Raw genomic sequence first — 20,323 nt, 5'->3', positions numbered from 1 at the left:
TCTCTCTTTCAAATCAAAAAACAATTTTTAAATGTTGAGTGCTAATGCTCTTACTGATAGACATATTCTTCATAAACAGGAGATGTGTTATCATCTCCACTTTATGAAGAGACTAAGAATTGAAAAGGTCGCCAGGCAGACGGCACAATGCCTGAATCATGTTTTTTTTAATTAATGAATTAATCGATTATGATTGGAAAAACAGATCAGATTTAAGGGAAGAGAGAGAGAAAGATCTTCTGTCTGCTGGTTTGCTTCCCCAAATGGCCATAACAGCTGGAATTGAGTTGATCTGAAGCCAGGAAACAGGAGCTTCTTCTGGGTCTCCCACGTGGGTGCAGGATCCAGAGGTTTTGGGCCGTCTTCTACTGCTTCTCCAGGTAAAAGCAGGGAGCTGGGTGGGAATTGGAGCAGCCAGGACACGAACAAGGCCCAAGGCAAGGATTTAACCATTGAGCCATCGTGCTGGGTCTGGCATCATGTTTTGAACTGAGACTATTTTTCCAAAGCCCAGGCCAGGATCGTGCGTCTTAACGTATTTTAATACGGGTGTTGTTACGTGGCGTGGTAGGTAGAGAAGAAAATCATCTTTGCATCAGACCCTGACTTCCTCAGCCTAGTCTGGAAAAGCAAGTGTAAGTACACACACTTTTGTCTAAGAGAGTGATGATTTCTAGAACTCCTGACTGGGCTGCTCCATATTAGATGCTACTCATGACTATTATTTCATTTGGGCCCCACAAACTGTAAGTAGAGATTATTGATCTCACTTGAAACACCAAGAAATATGTTCAAGATCACACAGCCATCAATAACAACCCAGGCATGAAATTCAAGTCTCTCTGATTCCACAGATGCATGCTAAACTTTTCTTGGACACTTTATGCTTTCTTTTTTCTTTTATAAAGGTTTATTTATTTATAATGTAAAGTCAGATACACAGAGGGTAGGAGAGACAAAGAGAAAGACCTTCCATCCGCTAATTCACTCCCCAAGTGGCCACAAAGCTGGCGCTGAGCCAATCTGAAGCCAGGACACAAACTGGAGCCCATATGGGAACCCAGTGCATGCAAGGCAAGGACTTGCTGCTATGCTACTGCATTGGGCCCACCCTGTTTCTTTTGCAAACAGTGTGGAACACTTGCACAAGGCTACTAAGGTACAAGATAGGCCCTGTTGCGTATCCTCACTTTCCTTCAATACCCATTTACTCTCCATCCCTGACAGAAATTAAAAAGATTGTTGTGATTGCGGTTGAACTTATAGTTGTCCCCAATGGAAAGAACTGGAATAAGATTCAGATCTTCAGGGCAGTGAGGGCAGAGAACATTGTCACTTTGTTCCAGGAAACCTGTCATCAGGTGGTCTTGTCCCCTAGAGTGTGTTTGCCGTACCTGGGTGACAGGAGTGATTCCCTTGAGCTGGCCTCTTGATGGACTCAATAGATGAGGTGAGGAACAGATGTAGGCATCTGTCCTTGGCCTAACCTGACAGACTGTATACATTCACCTTTGAGAACATTAAGTGGAAGGAGTTCCTTCTCAGAGTAAAAAAGGACAGGAGAATAAACAAACACGCAACACAGGCCACTGTAAAAATCTGCCAACGATGAGGCGGCATGTGCCACACTTGCATGAGACGGCAGTGCAATAGAACTGTTGTCCCAGCATCACCAAGGAGTCACCTGTTGTGTCACAGTGTTGTGATGGCTACGATATCACCAGGCAACATAATAACCATAACGGGATCCCCACCATACATGAGGCCCCTTGGCACAATACCTGCTGGGTTCCTGGGCTGGAAAAGCCAAAAGCAAGGATGAGAAAGCCCCAGTTATGCATGAGTCAATTTTGAGGCTTAGTTTTGGAGACTTAAGCAGACAAACAAAATCCAACTGCTGAAAAGAAAGTCAACCCTTGGGTGGATAATCCTGTACTTGCCCATCAGCAATTCAAACCCTATCATTGAAACTCTGTCCAAGATGAGAGACAAATGTTCCAGAGAGGGGCAGAGGGCAACACATGTAAGAGAGCCTCACCCTCACCTCCCTCACCTCCCTCACCCAGGGTCCTCAGGGATGTGTACTCCTTGAGTTGAGCCCCAGCTCCTACCATACTCTCTTATGCACGATGAATATGGACTAGACACTCCTGTGTGAATTAGAAAGCACACGAAGCAGCTAACAGCAGACAAGAAGCCCATCACACGCCTCTATGATCGCAACTGTGCAGCATGTGAAGCCACACACACCCCCTAGAGGATGTGAAAGCAGAGTCTGCATGCTTTTTGACCAGAGCAGGCTTTGGGCTCTCTTCAGTTCAGCCTGGAATTCTCTCAGGACATGGGGCAGGAAAGAGGCTTGTGATCTGCGGTGCTGGGCAACACCACCATAAGATGCAATGGGCAGAGGAAAGCAAATTCAATGGCATTCTCCACTTGATGCTTTTTCTCAAGAATCAATCCCTCTCTCTCCTTCCCTCACTTACTCTATTAGTAAAAAATTGTAGCTCACAGCTTGACCTAAGCGTGTGCATGTGTGTGTGTGATTTTCCCCTCTGCTGCTAGGGCAGAGGCAGATGCGCCTGTGCCGGCAGCGTGTGTCACCACTAGGGGTCCCCAGCAGCCGGCGATGGGAACTGGGAATTGGGTAGCTGAGGCTGCCTCCCTTTGTCTACACCCCAGGTATGGACTCTTTGTTTCCAGTCAGGGATGCTCTACCTGCGGGAGTCCAAGTCACTCCTGGTCAAGGCCACCCCGGGGTGCCTGCGCGGGGAAGGGAACCCCGCGTGCGTCTCAGTGTCCGTGGCGAATTCACCTCATGTGACTTCTGAAGATTCAGAGTGGGCTCGCTTACAGGACCAGGAATCTTTCTATCCGAAATTGGGTTGGGGCTACAAGGGAGCTGTATCTCACTAAGACAGAGTATATTGATGTTGAGAAATGGACAGCAAAGCGCTGCTTTTCAGAGTACAGTACAGTCTTGGCCATAAAATATTTAAAGGTAGTTGACGAATAGCCCTTGCCCTTCTCCGGTGAATGTCGGCCAGTGGATTAATCTTGAAAGTGAGGAATATTTCATCCTGTGTTTAGCACAGGGAGAAAAGAATGACCTTCAGGAGGAAACAACCCAGAGTACCTGAAATGAGGAAGTGCAGCTCCAACCCGTGTTCTTTCCTGGTTTACTTTTCAATGTTGAGGACACAGAATAGAACAAGCCAATGGCAGTAAAGTAAGAGCTACCCAGGCACATTAGGAGAGTTGCCACAGCTGACCATGGGAGAGGCTGCGGCAGGAACAGCAAACATCCGCTCCTTCAAATCTCCACTGTTTTCACCCTGTTAGTGTGTTCCTGCTCACAGCAATGTCTTCACGTGTCCATCAACTCCCAGATGTGTCACTCACCAGCTAACTGCTCAGGGGTCACTGCTGCTTGGATGACAAGTCACCGGTATGCATAGGAACCACTTAGTGTCTTAGCTTGCCCATATCTTCAGCAAATAGCTCCTGAGCACTTAACTGTGAGCAATGCATAGCAGAGAATACTAGGGCTGGCCAGACAAGGCTGCTGCCCTAGGAACCTTTTAATGGACCTGGGAGATAAAATGAATGTAATGTGCATCCAGATGAACATGAAGATCAACTAGCCCTGGGATCTGGCAGCTAAGAAAGGCAACAGGAAGCGATGGGAATCAGAGCAGAATTTCTGAAGCAGGTGCCTTCTGGTAGAATCTGTATAACAGGTAGGCTGGGCAGCAGGGAAGCTCTTGGCAGGAGCCAGTGCTGTCAGCTCCTCCCCCCCACCCCATGAGAGAGGGTCGCTTTTGCAGAGGAGAATGGAAAGGAAAGATAGCAGGCTAAAACAAAATGGTGATTGGTAATCACAGCTATACCAAAGCCTTAGAGAGTGTCCTTTAATCCCATAATATTTTTTTAATGTTTGAAGAAAGAAGCTAGAAATGTTGGACAAAACTTCTAATGGACTAGATTAGATTTCAAACAGATTTGAGATCTTTGTAGCATCAGTGTTCTGTGTCCCACTGGTCAAGGGGGTGTTACCAAGAATTAATACTGTATGTGAGTGAATAAAATGGGCTTATTTTATCACCGTTTCATTTGGAAAAACACTTCAGGCAATCCACAAATAGGAACTGGCAGTGGGTAGGGGGTGAGCGTTCTGTGCAGTGTCTGTCTGCCTGTTGATCCATGGGAGGGAAGCACTTGTGGAATGAGCTGCCAGCCTAGTGAGGCCTTTGAATCTTGGGAAGATGCCAATGAGCAGCCCAGCCTGCTTGAACCATGCAAATGATCAACCAACTTTCAGGTTTCAGTTCTGGGCCTGGAGTTTTCCCTGTTTTCTTCAAAATAGGGGCTTGACAGACTGGGCCTGCGTGTCACCCCATTCCTGCCCAACAAGCATGTTTGCAGACCTTGTAGTTGCCTTCTGGCTCCTCAGAAGGCCTTCTAGAAAAAAAAATGAGTTTCCATCTCTTTCCTATGCTTGTACAGCTCACAGTGGTACTTTCACAGCAAATGCCTTTTCTAATTATATGAGAGGAAGGAAGAGGAAACCATCTACTGGTTTAGTCTGCTCAAATGCTTGTAACAACTAGGGCTGGGCCAGGCTATAGCCAGGAGCTGGGAACCAAGTCCAAGTGTCCCACATGGGTAACAAGAACAGAACTATTTGAGCCATTAACTGCTGCCTTCCAAGGTAGGCGTTGGCAGGAAGCTGGAGGAAGCTGGTACCAAGTATGAACTCCAAGAATAGGTACCAAGTATAAACTCCAGTTCTCTGATTATGGGAGGTTAGTGTCTTAACCACGATCTTACCTACTAAGCCAGATACCTGCCTCCTGTTTCTCAATTTGGACTAACCAAATAACCTACTTGACAGGGCCAGGCCTAGCTTTCTTGAAGTAGTTCATCTGAACCACAGAAGTGGAATCTGACTTCAGAGTTGAATAATGAACTTGTAACCTAGCCTGCCAGTTCGGAACAGGGAAGATAAATATGTTAAGGCCAAAGATGAGGTGTTTCCCCTGGTTAGAACAAGTCACTGCTGCATTGTTCTATTCAGATGCAAGGCATACAACACAAGTTGTCCAAACTAGAGATTACATTTTTCAGGTAAGCTGATCTTGTGGAGGGAGTGACCAGCAGTTCTGTTGAACAGCCAAGCAGGTGGCTGTCAGAAGGGCAGGTGCTGTCCAGCACTGAGCCTTGCAGCCAGCCACAGTTTAAGGAGCAGGCCCTACCTGGAAGACACGCTGGCATCCAGGAGGGAATTACCCTCCTTGACAACAGCTCAGAGAACATGACACGGAGTGTGCGTGGGGATTACTTCACATTTATCATTCACCCTGTGTTAGGTGCCTGCTCAACGTGGACCCCCTGGGACCTTGCTGCGGTTCCCCAGTCATTCCTGCTCATTTGTAAATGGACTGTGTCCTTTTACCCATGTTTTAAAAAATTGAGCTACCCCAACATGAACACTTTCATTTTGCTATATAATGAGGGTACTTTCATTTCTTTAATGTTTGCATTTTTCCTTTGATCTAACCATTTCTGTTCAAATTTCACGGTTTTTCTGTTGCTTCAGGATTGAAAGGACCGATTATCCTGCTGGGAGCGTGAAATAGACTTTTTAAAAAAGGCTGTACGACATTTCCTCCCAGTGAAATTAATTTATGTTTAAATACGGGGGAAACTGCACACCTTCTGCTCTGTTTTTCTCTCTCTCTTACACACATACCACACACTCCTACCTAAGCAAGTTCCTTACACTGAAAGGGTACAGTCAGACCTGCTGCTAGTCTTGGGGCTTTTGTGAGACACTCGTGCAGGGTGCGGACAGAGAACCTCTTTCTCTTTGATCTTGGCTTTTGTGTGGTCCTCTGGTGGCCCATTTGGAAAGCCTGTGTCTGTGAAGGTGGTCTCAGAAGCCTCGTGCCCCAGCTGAGCGTAATCCGTGATTTGGACACTTCAGTTCAGCTGGAGGGATTTCCTAGGTGTTTGGGGGAGCAGGGCAGAGGCCACTAGCTCCAGGGCAACAAAGGACAAGTTAGAAGGCTGTGGAAGGCACGCGCTACAGCCGCCTGGTCACCTCTGAGTCCCTTTGCCCAGCTCGGTGTCCAGGCTGATCCCGCCCTCGCCCTACGGGTCGCCGAACCCCACTACCTCTCCAGAGCACCCCACCATCCCCGGTCGCCTTCAGACCCCTGGAGCAGCGCCCCCGGCGGCCTTCCCGGCACCTCAGGAGCCGCTCCTGCCTCCAGCCTCCCCCCGCCCCCGCTTCGCCAGCCCGGGTCGCCGGAGCTGTCAAGCCCGCGGCAGCTGAAGCAGCCCCCGAGCGCCCGCGGCTCGGCTCCTTCCTTTGTGTGCGCCCGAGCCGAGTTGAGGCGGAGGGAGAAGAGGGAGGTCGTGCAGTCTTGTCTCCCGCCGCCGGTGCCCGCGCCGTTCCAAGTGCGGTCGCGAAGGCGGGAGTCCGGCTGAGGGGGCGCGGGGTCTTGGCGGGGCGGCTCGGGGTCGCCTGCGCGCCGAGTCCCAACCGCGCGCGGGGCGGCGGCGACTGCTGCGGGGGATCGGCCCGAGCCTCGTTCCTCTTGTCCGTCCGTCCGGCCAGCCGGCCACCTCCGCCACGGGCGCCTTGGACTCGCGACTTACCCCCTATCCGCCCGACCCCCTGAGAAAAGCGCGCAAAGGCGCGGAGAGGGACGGAAACCACAAATAAATAGCGGCGGCAGCAGCGCGTCATCTGGTGGAGCAGGAAGTGCAGGCAGAGTCCGGAGGCTCGTGCTTTCTGCGCGTCCCCAGCACTTTGCCATGGGCTGGGGGCCGCGGAGGCTGCGAGCGGCCGGCCCAGGGCAGAGGCGGCAGCGCCTGCAGCGCGGCTGAGGGAGCAGCGTCGCGCGGGGCGCCCGAGATGGCAGCGTCCAGCAACTCCAGCCTGTCCGGTTCTTCGGTGTCCTCCGGTGAGTTGTAGTCCCTGCTGGCGCGGCGGCCGCGCCGGGCGCGCCCCCTTGCCCTCATCCCCAGCGCCCCTGGCGCACACCTCGCTACCTGTGGCCTGCCGGCTGGGAGGTTGGCCACTCTCCACAGCGGGGCTGACTGGCTTACGGGAAACACTGGCTCGGTTGCCCTCGAGCTCCTGGGTGCCCACCGCATCTTGGCGCCCACAGCTGACAGCGCTGTGGTGGGAGGCGGTGGCGGCGTCCGCGTGCGGGCGCGGAGCGTGCTGGGCTCGGGCGCCGCAGGCTGGCCGGGGAGGGAGCCGGGCAGCCTCGCACTTGGTGGCGCCGCGGGAGCTGGGGGCTGGCGGCGCGGGCCAGGTCAGGGTGAAGCGGGTCTCCCCGACCTGTTGGCGGCGCGGCGCCTACCACCCTGGGTACCCACATCCCAAGCCGAGCTACGGAAACCCCTGGCTCCTCACAGACTGGCTTTTCTTTGTTTGTTTCAGAAATTAGCTCTGTGGGGACCCCTCGCTTGGGGCAAAGGTCTGACTGAGATCGCGGCGGCGGCGGGGAGGGATTGTCCTGGTGGAAGTGGGTTAGGGGTAGCGAGGTCGAGCCCAGCTTCCGATTCTTGGCTGCGTTAGGAGGTGTGTGTGTGTGTGTGTGTGAGAGAGAGAAAGAGAGAGAGAGAGAGAGAGAGAGAGAGAGAGAGAGAGAGAGAGAGACTGAGACTCTCCTTTCCATGGACATTTTCTTGTAATACTCTCCAATTTTACTTTCAAGGCATACATTTCTCCCACCCCCACCCCCACCCCCCCCCCCCCCCCGTCTTCAGTGTGGTTAAGCAAAGGGAAGGCTTCTATCAGCTTTTCGACGGTTGTCAGTGGGTCTCATTGGAGAAAAAAAAACCATTTGCTGATGGCACTGAGGGAATAGGAATCGACAGAGCTGCTGGGGTGGATTTCAGAGTATGACAGGTTTTGGGTCAGAATGATGCGCTCAGCCTACTCCCTTGTCTTGGTCGTTGAGAACTTGGATAGCCAGCCCTGAGGCTAGTGGTGTAGGATCCACTACTTCAGGGTTTAGGAGGTCCGCAGTACTCCAGGAAATGTTTGATGTATTACTATAGTATGAAGCCCTTTTGTATTATTGTCCTCCCCTCCCCAAAACCCATTAAACTCAACACATTTTGGGAGGCATGGGACAGCCAGCCTGGTATAAAAGGAACTCTATCTATAGATGCATACCTGATTAAACCATAAATGCAGGGTGAATTTGGCTAAGGTGCAATTGTGATGTGGCTCCAGGTGATGGCTTGAAAGCCATCTGTTATCTCTTTTGGCAGGTGTCCTTTTAGGGAAATGTCACTTCCTTGCTCCAGGGGGACCGCCAGCTCATCAGGAACAGGGGGCTGTTAGGTTTGCAGCCTAGCTCGGTTCTGAAAGTAGCAGCCCATGGGGCCGAGCAGGCCTATCTTATTAAGTGCAGCAACAAGTTGGCCGCCTGTGGTTTTAATTCTGAGAACTCAGCAAATGCTACGGCTTATTTTTAGTACTCACCCAAACCACGGTTGCTGTTTTTCAATTCATTTTGGTTGACTAACATTGAATGTAAAATACAGTGATGCTGGCTGGCTGTTGGCACGTGGGCTTCCCTCCCCCAGAAACTGCCCGGGAGAACATAAACTGGTGGCTAGGTGGCAAAAGCAGACGAAGGGAAAAGGGACAGGCGTGGTCTGATTTTATTGGGCACATTATTGTTCTCATCTTGATGCAACCTGATTGAAACCCTAACTTAGCTTTGGGAGGGATAGGATGGTTGGAAGAGGCAGAACGGTGATGACTTAGAGGATGGTCATTGCTTTGCAGATAGGCGAGACATGCTCACTGTGGTACCTGTTTTGCTGTACCTGTTTTGGTCCCAGGAAACTGGGAGATGACATGAAAGCTGAAATTGAAAAAGTGGACGTGGATGTGTGATGTGGGGGTGCATCAACTCCCACTCCCTAATTCACCTATTCTGTCAGGCACTTTGTCTGGTAAAACTATGGAATTGTGGTTCTCTGCTTAAGCAACCCTTGTTACCATTGTGTGGATCATGAATAATTCAGAAGATAGAAACAATTCACACCTGTGAAAGGTGTTGGGCAGGGAAGAAGACTCTTTGTGGTGGCAGCTGGACTCTCCCAGGCCAGAGTCTGAGAAATTAGGGCACTGTGTGCATCAATTACTGCTGTCGAAGACCTACTATGTGCCACGTAGCAATCTGTGCACTGTAGCTTTAAGGAAGTGGAGCAGGGAGGATCATTGGGGTTTCCTTCGACCTCTGGAGTTATTGTCTTAGAATTATCACTACACGGCTGACCAGGGGAATGTTCTGGGATGAGTTGCTAACTTTTTGCAGCCTGACTCTACTCATGCGTAAATGAAGCTAACAGTAATATAGGACCTACTTCACAAAAGCATTGCTGGCGGGATGAATGAGATAATGTATGCAGAACATTGAGCACAGACCATAAGGGCTTCTTGCAAATCAACTGAATTGCTCTGGGAAAGGCAAAAAGGGGTTCAGGCTTCAGGTACTGGAGCAAGCCCAGCACAGGTAACATGTGCGGCTTCCCTCCAGGTCAGTGCAGACCTTGAGTTTCGGGCTTCATTAGGCATCTACAGAGCATCTTCCAGTTCAGTCAGAGATCTGTGTTTCTGGAGTTAGAAAGGCGATCCAACAGCCTTTTCCTTATCTGGTAGCAGCTGAGACAGACAAGCAGGTGGCAGTCTGTCTTCTGGTCTGATCAGAGGAACTCTGTGGAGGAGCATACAAGGGATGAAAGTCAAGCAGAAACAGGGTTCAATGGAGGTGACCTATGCGTTGGGCCTTGAGGATTGAGTAGGGATTTTCCAGAAAGCTGAAGGAGCGGCCAAAGCGTGGTGGTAATGGCGGGGATGAGAAGTTAGTGATACCATAGTCTGAGAGCTCTCTGCTTGTGTGGGGACCGCTTTGTGAATAGCTGTGCTTGCCGCCTCAAGGACAGCATCAGGCACACCTGCTCTGTGGCGGGCACACCTGTGGAATCCATGGGATGCACTGGGGCCGTGGCACACGCCTACAGGGACAGTGGAGTCTGCAGCATCCAATGTGTGGAGGGGCGGACCCCACATGGGCTTCCTTTGGGGACTAGCCATGGGAGGCTGAGCTTTGGCTGTGTTTGCAATGTCAGGATCTAATAATTGACTCAGTGTTATGCTCAAAGTTATCTGATTTTCCTGAAAATAGGTTCTCACTTGCTGTTGTTTAACTACATCACCCAAGTGTGTCATTTATTCTGTGCTACCAACTGAGACATAACAAATGAAATAATCAGGTCAAAATTAATTTAAAAATACATTTTCTGAGAACTCTTTAGAAATTTTCTTCTGGAATATTCAATTATGTGCAAGAGAAATTGCGTTGCCTTTGTTTTAATGATAACTGCTGGTAATTAAATTTCATAATCACCTAGATTGGCAGGAAGGTTTGATTACCTTTATTATTTTCAATCGCAAAAAAAAAATCTTTACCCTTGAGCTTTTAATGTAGTCTGTGGTACTTGATTATATTCTGAAATAAACAATGGTTGATTTGCAAAAACAGTTTTCTTATAATCATGGGTTACATTTGCTTTTATAATTAAAATAAGAATTTTTGGGTATGTTAGTAATGTGATTTCAAATGGACAATTTCACAGAGTCTGGAAAAAAAATCAACCCAAGCAAAGTAATAAATGAAAAAGCTGTGAGATATTTTCCAGTAACTGAACACGATAGAAAATTAAATATTAAAAGGGACCCACCTACACACATACCTTTCACACTCCGGGATAACACGTTGTTAAGACTTTGAAGACATAAGCACACAGCATTATAGAAATGAAGTCAACATAGTCTTTAAATTAAAATGCAAATGGAAAAAAGTAAAAATCAGTATTATGTGTGGAGTCATCAAAAGCTTAATAGAGATGTTTATTATACAGCAGTAATGGGAGCAGGTAAGTGATGATATTTCTGTTGTCACTCTGGTGTTCACACTAGAAGAAGTACATAGGATTATCCTTACTGATTATAAGGGGTCATGACCTGTGCTTGTGCAGGTCCTCTGCTGCCCTACATGCAGAAGGCAAACTGAACAATGGCAATTCCAGCAAGCCTTGAGTATGTGTGTTCAGAAGTTCCATTACCTCATTCTGCAAAGCGGAGTGTTGAGACTGCAACAGACACCCTTCTTTTGGACCTTTGAATTCTTCAGAAAACTTCTTCTGGAATACACCATTATGTATAGTAGACATTTCTTTGCTTTGTCTAATGATAGCTTGATAATAACATTTCATAATCACCTGCATTGCAGAAAGATTGGATTACTTTTTTAAAAAGATATATTTTATTTTTAATGGAAAGGCAGATATACAGAGAGGAGGAGAGACAGAGAGGAAGATCTTCTGTCTGATGATTCACTCCCCAAGTGGCTGCAACGGCTGGAGCTGCACCTATCTGAAGCCAGGAGCCAGGAACCTCCTTCAGGTCTCCCAGGTGGGTGTAGGGTCCCAAGGCCTTGGGCCATCTTTGACTGCGTTCCCAGGTCACAAGCAGGGAGCTAGATGGGAAGCAGGACTGCTGGGACTAGAACCAGTGCCCATATGGGATCCTGGCGCGTGCAAAGCGAGGACTTCAGCCACTAGCTACTGCACCGGGCCCTGAATTATCTTTTTTTTTTTTTTTTTATTTCGAATCACACACATAAAAATTGTGATAAAAAGTTGCAGTATGAAACTATGAGATAAAGCCACTAAGCTGAAAGTAACTCTTAAGAGAAACCATTTACTCAGATGAGGAATGTTGGTGCTTGCTGCTCTTCTGATGGTCTTCCTACCTGTTAGAGTTCCCTGTCCAGGGGTAGTAACTTAGAAAAACCAGGTGATAGTGCCAGGGTGAGGAGGCTCTGGATAAGCATTAGTTGGGGTGGATGTGTACACGTGGACCCACTGGTTTGTGTATTTTTGCTGAAATACCAGTTTCCCCCACTCACCCCATGAAGTGTACTGGATGTCTCTCTTGTTTGTTTAACTTGAAAATTCTTTGTGTGTTTGTGTGTGTGTGTGTGTGAGAGAGAGAGAGAAAGAGAGAGAGAGAAACTCCTGTAACTCCTACCTGCTTGCTCAAATGCCCATGGAGGTTGGGACTGTACCAGCCTGAAGCCAGGAACCAGGAGCTAGTCTAGATGTCCCCTGCCTGAGGCAGAAGCCCAGTCACTGGAGCCATCACCTGTACCTCCCACGGTGTGCCTTAACAGGAAGCTGGGGCCAGGGACTGGAACTGGGAGTGGAATGCAGCCACTCTGAGTTGGGAAATGGGCATCTCGACCTGCATCTGAACTGCAGGCCAGATCCCTGGCCCTACCCAGGGCTTGAGGGGTGAGAACATCCAGGTGTTTCCAAGGCCAGCCTGTGTGGGGATGAACTGTTCCGTGGCTGTTGCCCAGGGCTGTGCGTTGTCCTGCTGAGTGCTGTCTGCTGCCCCGCAGGACACCCTGTTTGTGCACAGTGGTGGAAATAACCCAATGTTGGATTGGAAGACCTGCAGGTTACCAGCATCACTTTGGGGTATGTTTTAGAAAAAGTATTTTCTGCCAGAAGAATAAGCTTCTTGTCTAAAAGGATGTATGGAAAGAGAAATGGACCTAGTGATAAACTGACGTGTGGTTAATAGTGTCTGCTGATTGCTCACCAAACCTTTGTCTCTTAGGAATGCATGAAGGGATCTTTATTTATTTATTTTTTATTTATTTATTTATTTTTCACATTGATTGTTGGTTCATTGGTTACTTCACTATATCTTATTGCACGAGATACAGGCTGTTTGGGGTTGAAATAATATTACTGTTTTTCGGATTGACATCGTTTCATAACAGCCACATCATCAACAACAACAACATCATCAACAACAAATTATAGCACCCTGATAAAATAATGTGCCACTGAGTAACCAACACATGCGTGACAAAAAGGAAACACAGAAGTCTCTTGGGAAAAATGATGCCATCCTATACTTCATGAGCCCGTGATGAATTCTACTAGAGAAAAGAGATTATTTGGATGGAACCAAACTGAAATAAAAACATCAAAACACATGGGACACAGCCAAAAAAACAAACAATCAATCAAAAAAACAGTATAGATTGGACTGTTGGAGTTACACTTTCCATGTTGGTTTCCTTATATGAGAGAGAATATATGGTATTTGTTCTTTTGTGATTGACTGATTTCACTGAGCATAATGGTTTCTAGTTGGGACTACCTGGTTATAAATAGAATAATTTCGTTCTTCTTAATAGCTGAATAATATTCCATGGAGTAGATGTACCACAGTTTATTTAACCACTCATGAAGGGATCTTTAAATGCTCATGGAATGTGAAATTCAGGAATAAGAGAAATTTCAGGGGGAAAAAACATACTTCACTTCTGTGTACATTTCCTGTTTCTGAAATATCTCATTTAATTTTCTAAACAGGTGGCTTTTCCTTCTTCCATCCTCTTTCCCTTCCTTCTTCCTTCCTTTCCGTATTCCCTCTCCTTTTTTCTTCTCATCTTTTATATCCAGAGTTCTGTTTAGAGTTGCTGCTGCAACTCCCACATTGGGTTTGTATTCTCTGGGCATCTTCTTGCTTCTGCTTCTGCTTGGTCCTTAGGACAGGGGAAGCTACCCTTCCATGTGCATGACCTCTGCCCAGAGGGTCAAGGTGGACAGCTTGACTTGGATGTGGACTGCTTGGCATCACAGACCACACTGATTTCTCTCGAAGTTATTAACAAACACAGAGGTATATTCACAGTCTAGGCAGCTCAAGGCACTCCCAGTTAGGAAGATGCTGGTCACATTGGGAGTTGGCTCTTCCATGGGACCTATGTGGTGTCCACTGGGATGCTAAGGTCCAAGGCTTGGGATGAGTGTGTTGCCAAGTGTCAAGGAAACATTGTGCTTTGCAGGCAGTTGGAGATGTCCACCGGCTGCTTGTGCAAATGAATTTTCTCCTCATGGATAATCAATTGTCCGTCTTGTGGGATCTCCTTTTGAATGTAGTCCTCATACTATGGCCTTGTTTGGTTGCAAGAGATTGCTGGCTCTAGCACCCGGTCTCTGACTATAGCATGAAGTATTATTTGAAATCAATCTCTCAAGCTCCCATAAACATCCCCTAATAGCAGTGAGTTGGACTGAGTAGGTTTAGAATGAGAGCGGGACCTTGAGTGTCCTTTAGCCAGTTTCAATCTTAGGTGCATAGAAGCAGAGCCTGGGAGCTTGGGAGCTGTCCGGTGGGGATGGAGCTGGGGCTGGGAGTTGCCTTCTTGGGCCTGGGATCCTGTAACCTCAGCTCTCCACCCTTTTTGCTGGCTCAGCTTGAAGAGTAGCATCATCCTTAGGGAGTTTCTTGTAGATACTTTGCTGCCTGGCTTTCGGAGTGGCTGTTCTATTTAATTATTGAATACCTTTAAAAAAGAAATCATAAAGTGCTTTCTTTGTATTTTAAATGGGGCTCAGATCTCCAGACTGTTGTGCTGTAGGGACCAGAAGACTTGAGTGAGTCAGGCCTGCTGTGACTGTTTGTAGGTCTGCTATGTAAAGTAGCAGCCGTTTTGCACTGTATGGCTGCTAGCCATATATGGCTATTTAAACTTATGACAAAGTCTTCAGTCCTGCAATTGAACTAGGCACAGTCTGAGTGCTCAGTAGAATTAAGGCCTTACTGCTACCAGGTTGGCGTATCCAGATACAGAGCATGTGTATTTGTTGTGCTGAAAATTCTATTATTCTATTGGAAGATTTTCCCACTGGTGTACCGGATTGGTAGTTCTGAGACAGGGCTCTGTGTTATGTAAATTAAGAAGGGCCCAGTGTGGTAGCCTAGCGGCTGAAGTCCTTGCCTTGAACCTGCCAGGATCCCAAATGGGCGCTGCTGGTTCCCACTTCCCATCAAGTTCCCTGCTTGTGGCTTGGGAAAGCAGTGGAGGACAGCCCAAAGCCTTGGGACCCTGCCCCCACATGGGATATTCGGAAGAAGTAATAAAAATAAAATAAATCTTTTAAAAAATTAAGAAGCAAAGAAAGGATAGATTATTTGGTGGAATATTCTCTCGTTCTCTCTACTGGTACTCTTATATACTCTTTATACTCTGTTGCACTGATTCTGCAAATTGACTTTTTTTCAAAGGATTTCTTTGTAACTTGGAGGAATGACAGCTGGAGGATGGCATTACGGAGAGTGATTGAAATGTTTATGAAACTCCAGTCCAGAGGTTGGATTGAAACTTTGTAAAATGTGGTCTGCTTTTCCCTAATGGTAACTCAGTTTCTTTCTTGAAACGACTGAACAAGGAATTGTAATTTTACTCTCCATGAGGGAAAAAAAGAATATCCACGTCCCGAAAAAGTTTGTATCTCTCCATGATCTTGCTTCTGAAGAAACATCATAAAGAAAATAGGGAACTTTGAATGTGTAGGCAGAGGTTGCTGGCGCCATATCCAAGCTGTGTTGTTGTAAAAGAGAGTTTCTGTCAACTGAGGCATTGACCAACAGTTCAAACTGAGTGAGTATTTCGCTTCCACAAAAGGCCCAAATTCAGAGAGGAGCAAATACATTGGTTCTCAGAAAATAAAATTAGCTGTTGGAATTTTCAGCAGATTTAATTGGGGAGAAATGCATGCAAATGAGATGCGGGAACATGCCAGTTCCTAAGAAAAGGAAGCAGGCCTGCTTGAACTTCTGCCGTCTCCAGGCACAGCAGCAGTGGGGAGGTGAGGACATGTTGAGAGGTGGATGTTAAAGAGTGTGAAAAGGGCATCACCACCAGCCTGGCGCCCATGGCTTGTCCTTTACTGCACCCCAAGCTCCTGGAGTAGAGGTGGGAGGAATCGAAGTCGCTGGGTAATCATCTTAGGCAACTCCTCTCCACCAGAGACCTGGTTCCTGGATTTCATCATGCCCGTCATTGCCCTTTGTACCCTCAGTGTTGGCTAAGTATTGCCTTTTTTTTTTAAGGAAGTGAAGCTTATATTCACTTATTTGTTCAGATAAAATGCCACACTGACACTGTCAAGTTCTTCTCACAAATGCTTCTGACTCCAAGGAATCCATCTGAGGGACAGCAGGAATAGAGGAGGCAAACATGTGGCTTTGAGGGTCGACCTGCGGCATCTATCAGAAACAGTCTAAGAATTGCCAGGTGTATCTGTGTGGGCTTGGTTCTGTAGTCAGCATTGCCCAATATGACAGTCACATGTATCTACTGAACCCTGAGCCATGGCTGCTCTCTGAATGGAGATGTGCTGCTCCCTGAAAAAGTGATACCATATTTTGAAGACTTAGCACAAAGCAAAAGAGCATGTGAAATCACTCATGCAGGGGCTGGCTCTGTGGTGCAGTAGGTTAAGTCTCTGCTTGTATTGCTGGTGTGTGGGGCACCAGGTTGTGTCCTGGCTGCTCCACTTCCCATTCAGCTGCCTGCTCTGGCCCTGGGAAAGCAGCAGAGGATGGCTCAAGTCCTTAGGCTCCTGTGTCTGTGTGGGAGACCTGGAGGAAGCTCCAGGCTCCTGGCTTTGGACCAGCCAAATTCCAGCCATTTGTGGAGTAAACCATCAGATGTAAGATCCCTCACTCTGTAACTCATTGTCTCTGTAACTCTGCCATTCTAATAAAAATAGATCTTTTAAAATAATTGCTTTTGTGTAACAAACAATGTAAATTATGTGGCAGTGATAACATTTTGGCTCTATTAGGTTAAATAAAATATATTAAAATTTATTTTTATTGACTTAAAAATTGTTTTTTCTTAGTTGGTAAGGCAGATTTACATAAAGAAGGAGAGACAGAAAGATCTTTAATCTACTGTATTCACTCCCCCAGATGGTTTCAATGGTTGAAGCTGAGCCAATCTGAAGCTATGAGCTAGGAGCCAGGAGCTTCCTCCTGGTCTCCCTCGTGAGTGTAGCCTCCCAAAACTTTGGACTGTTTTCTGCTGCCTTCCCAGGCCACAAGCAGGGAGCTGGATGGGAAGTGGAGCTTCTGGGACAGAAATTGGAACCCATAAAGGACCCCGGTGGTTGCAAGGGAGGGTTAGCCCTACTGAGCCATTGCACTTGGCCCTACATGTTTATTTTAAAATATTCATGTATCCGGTAGAAGATTTGCAAGTGAGTGTACAGCTCACATTGTACCTGTACTGGACAGCACTGATCTGAATAGTCAGTGAGAATGGTGGGGGTCTGTATTGCGGAAGCTGCTGGACATAATCTGCTGATTCACAGTGCTGTGGCTCCCGGGGTGTTGCCCTATCCTCTTTCCAAGCTGGAAACCTGCTCTCATCCAGCAATGCCATTGAGCTCTGGCTCCTGTTTTATGCTGGACCCCCAGCATGGAGAGAGAAGCCCTTCATTCTTCTGAATCTGTTCAGTTTCCTGAAGATGAAAAGTCGTACAGAAGGACAGGTTGGAACTATGGGCAGGTGCCTATTTGCACAAGTTTCTGTCTAGTTCTGATTTTAATTCACTGTAATTCTAGACTTCCCATATTTACTGGTTACATGTGTGTCCATGCCTGCTATCATAAAAAGCCGAAAAGGTTAGGAAGTTGGGAAGAATTGTTGAACAAATAAGGCACGTATTCCTTTATCAGTGGTGGCCTTTGTTCTGAAGAAGCCGCCCCGAAATATGCATGTGTGTACACATAGGCATGCAATGGATCAGTGTCATGCATGTATGTTTATACATGTCCCTGTATGTTTGAATGAAAATGTAAAGGCACCAGAGAGCGTGGAAGTGAATTAGTTTCAAAGAAAAGTTATTGCTAACCAAATGGATGTCATATATAAACTGATATCAAGGGAAATGCAAAGTCAAGCCTAGCATTACTTTTAGTAATGAAAGAATGCACTTGGGATTATGCTAATCATGTGTTGATATTAATACACATAATTTGGCTGCCTAATACTGATTTAAGCTGCTCATTCAAATTCACTTTATAAGAGAAAAATTAGCCTTTTTGTTTTACTGTGCTTGTGCCCACAGACAGAATCTTAAACCATGTTCATTAGGTTTATGATACTATTCAGCTGACTTTCTTTTTTATGATTTACTTTATTTTTATTGGAAAGGTAGATTTACAGAGAGAGGAGACAGAAAGATCTTCCATCCACTGCCTCACTCTCCAAGTGGCTACAATGCCCAGAGTTGAGCTGACCCAAAGCCAGCAGCTTCTTTGGGTCTCCCACACGGGTGCAGGATCCTAAGGCTTTGGGCTGTCTTAAACTGCTTTCCCAGGCCACAAGCAGGGAGCTGGCTGGGAAGTGGAGCAGCTGAGACACAAAGGGTGCCTGTAATTAGCCACTGGGCCATTGAACTGGGCCCTGTTCCGCTGGCGCAATAGTGTAATGGGTAAAGTATTTACCTTGAATTGCCAGGATCCCATATGGGCACTGGTTCTAATCCTGCATACAGACTGCTATAAGATTTCAGGGGGTTCCTCTTATGGCAGCCCGGCTAACTCAAAGCTACCCTCACAGCCACTGGCTAGTAGCCACAGAGGATCAGGTCTTCTAGTGCAGAACCAGGAAAGTATAACCAGACTCTAGACTCCAAATAGGGTTTCTACTGGATGCTTATGACTTTTTTACACCATTGTAAAGTCAAAACATTCCGAGCCTCCTGTTATCAGTCAGGGACCGTGGGTGCGTGTGAAACAATATCTACAGTAGACATGCAAGTTTCGAAGTGCACCAGCATAACCATGAGGAAACCACAACCCAATTTAGGAGTGATGGTGTCCTTGTGCCAGTGTCTGTCCTCTTCTTCCTTCCCTTCCCCATTTCTGTTCTTCCAAAGGGAATCACTACCCTAAGTTTTTGCTCACTACCTTGCGTATGTTTTTAAATTATTTTATTATGGATGACCAAAATACATGGCACCACAGGGTATTTTATTTTTGTTATTTATTTAAGAGAGAGTGAATGTGAAACAGATAAAGCTAGTCTAGGGCTGATGCTAGGAGCCAGAAATTCAATCCACGTCTCCCATGGGCATGACAGGAGCCCAGCAACTGGAGCCATCTCTGCTTCCCTCTAGGGACTGCTGAATGCAGGGACCTGAAGTCAGGATGCAGAGCTGGGCATCAGAGACTGAGGTGGGTCTTGAACCCAGGCGCTTCCGATGTTGGGCACAGGCATCTTAGCTTCTAGGCTAAACACCACTTGTAGGGCACTCTTTTGTTGTCATTGTTGTTCCCTGCTGTATCCGCTGTACTTACTGCAGTGCCTGTCATGCAATAGGCATTCAGTGACTAGATCCTCAGTGAATGAATGGATATGCCTGCATGCCAAGCACTGGCTTAGAGGGAGTCACTTAGCCTCTTCATCTCAAGTGTAAATGGGCTCCATGAAGACCCGTCACTGAATCATAGAAGCCGTTGCCTTCAGAGGCTGTTAAAAAATGAATTTGTAAAAAATGGATAGTGCAAGCCCGGCACGATGGCAATCAGGATAAATCCTTGCCTTGCAAAAGCCTGGATCCCATGTGGATGCCAGTTCGTGTCCTGGCTGCTCCCCTTCCCATCTGGTTCCTTGCTGGTGGCCTGGGAAAGCAGTAGAGGATGCCCCAATGCCTTGGGACCCTACACCCATGTGAGAGATCTGAAAGAAGCACCTGACTTCAGATCAGCTTGGCTTTGACTGTTGTGGCTATTTGGGGAGTGAACTAGTGGATGGAAAATCTTTGTCTCTTGTTCTCTCTGTCAATCTGATTTGCCATTCCAATAAAGTCACATAAATCTTAAAAAGAAACCCTGATATGAATCCTCTGCGCTTGGTTGTAATGAAAGACTCTCAACAAAATCATGTTGGGTTTCTCTAAATTAGGGCTTCTGAACTTGATTTGAAGTTCATGGACACATTTTAGGAAGGAGTAGTGAGTGCTTAAGATTTATCTATTTTTATTGGAAAATCAGATATACAGAGAAGAGGATAGAGACGAAGATTTTCTGTCCAATGATTCACTCCTCAAGTGACCACAGTGGCTAGAGCTGAGCTGATTCAAAGCCAGGAGCCTGGAGCCTTTTTTGGGTCTTCCACATGAGTGCAGGGTCCTGAGGCGTTGGGCCATCCTTTACTGCCTTCCCAGGCCACAAACAGGGAACTGGTTGGGAAGCAGGGCTGCTGGGATCCCGGTGCATGTAAGGTGAGGACTTTAGCCACTGGGCCACAGCGCCAGGCCCTAGTGAGTGCTTAAGAAATTTGAATAGTGATGCTAGAGTTAGAAAACTTCTTTAATGACTGTGGGGTGGACCTAGAAGAGATTG

At 47.1% G+C, this 20,323-nt stretch overlaps 1 protein-coding gene across 1 annotated transcript in view; it reads left to right on the top strand.

Moving 5' to 3' along the window:
• Positions 1–6,639: 6,639 nt before the first annotated feature.
• CHN2 (chimerin 2) overlaps positions 6,640–20,323 on the top strand; it is a 262,947-nt gene continuing 249,263 nt past the window's right edge. The window contains exon 1 of the mRNA XM_058678065.1: positions 6,640–6,971. Coding sequence (XP_058534048.1) covers positions 6,923–6,971 — 49 coding nt within the window. The 5' untranslated portion in view covers positions 6,640–6,922. The remainder of the gene's footprint in view (positions 6,972–20,323) is intronic.

This window comes from Ochotona princeps, chromosome 20 (assembly GCF_030435755.1).
Source record: "Ochotona princeps isolate mOchPri1 chromosome 20, mOchPri1.hap1, whole genome shotgun sequence".
Taxonomy (NCBI): Eukaryota; Metazoa; Chordata; class Mammalia; order Lagomorpha; family Ochotonidae; genus Ochotona; species Ochotona princeps.
This window is presented reverse-complemented; position numbering and strand designations above follow the sequence as displayed.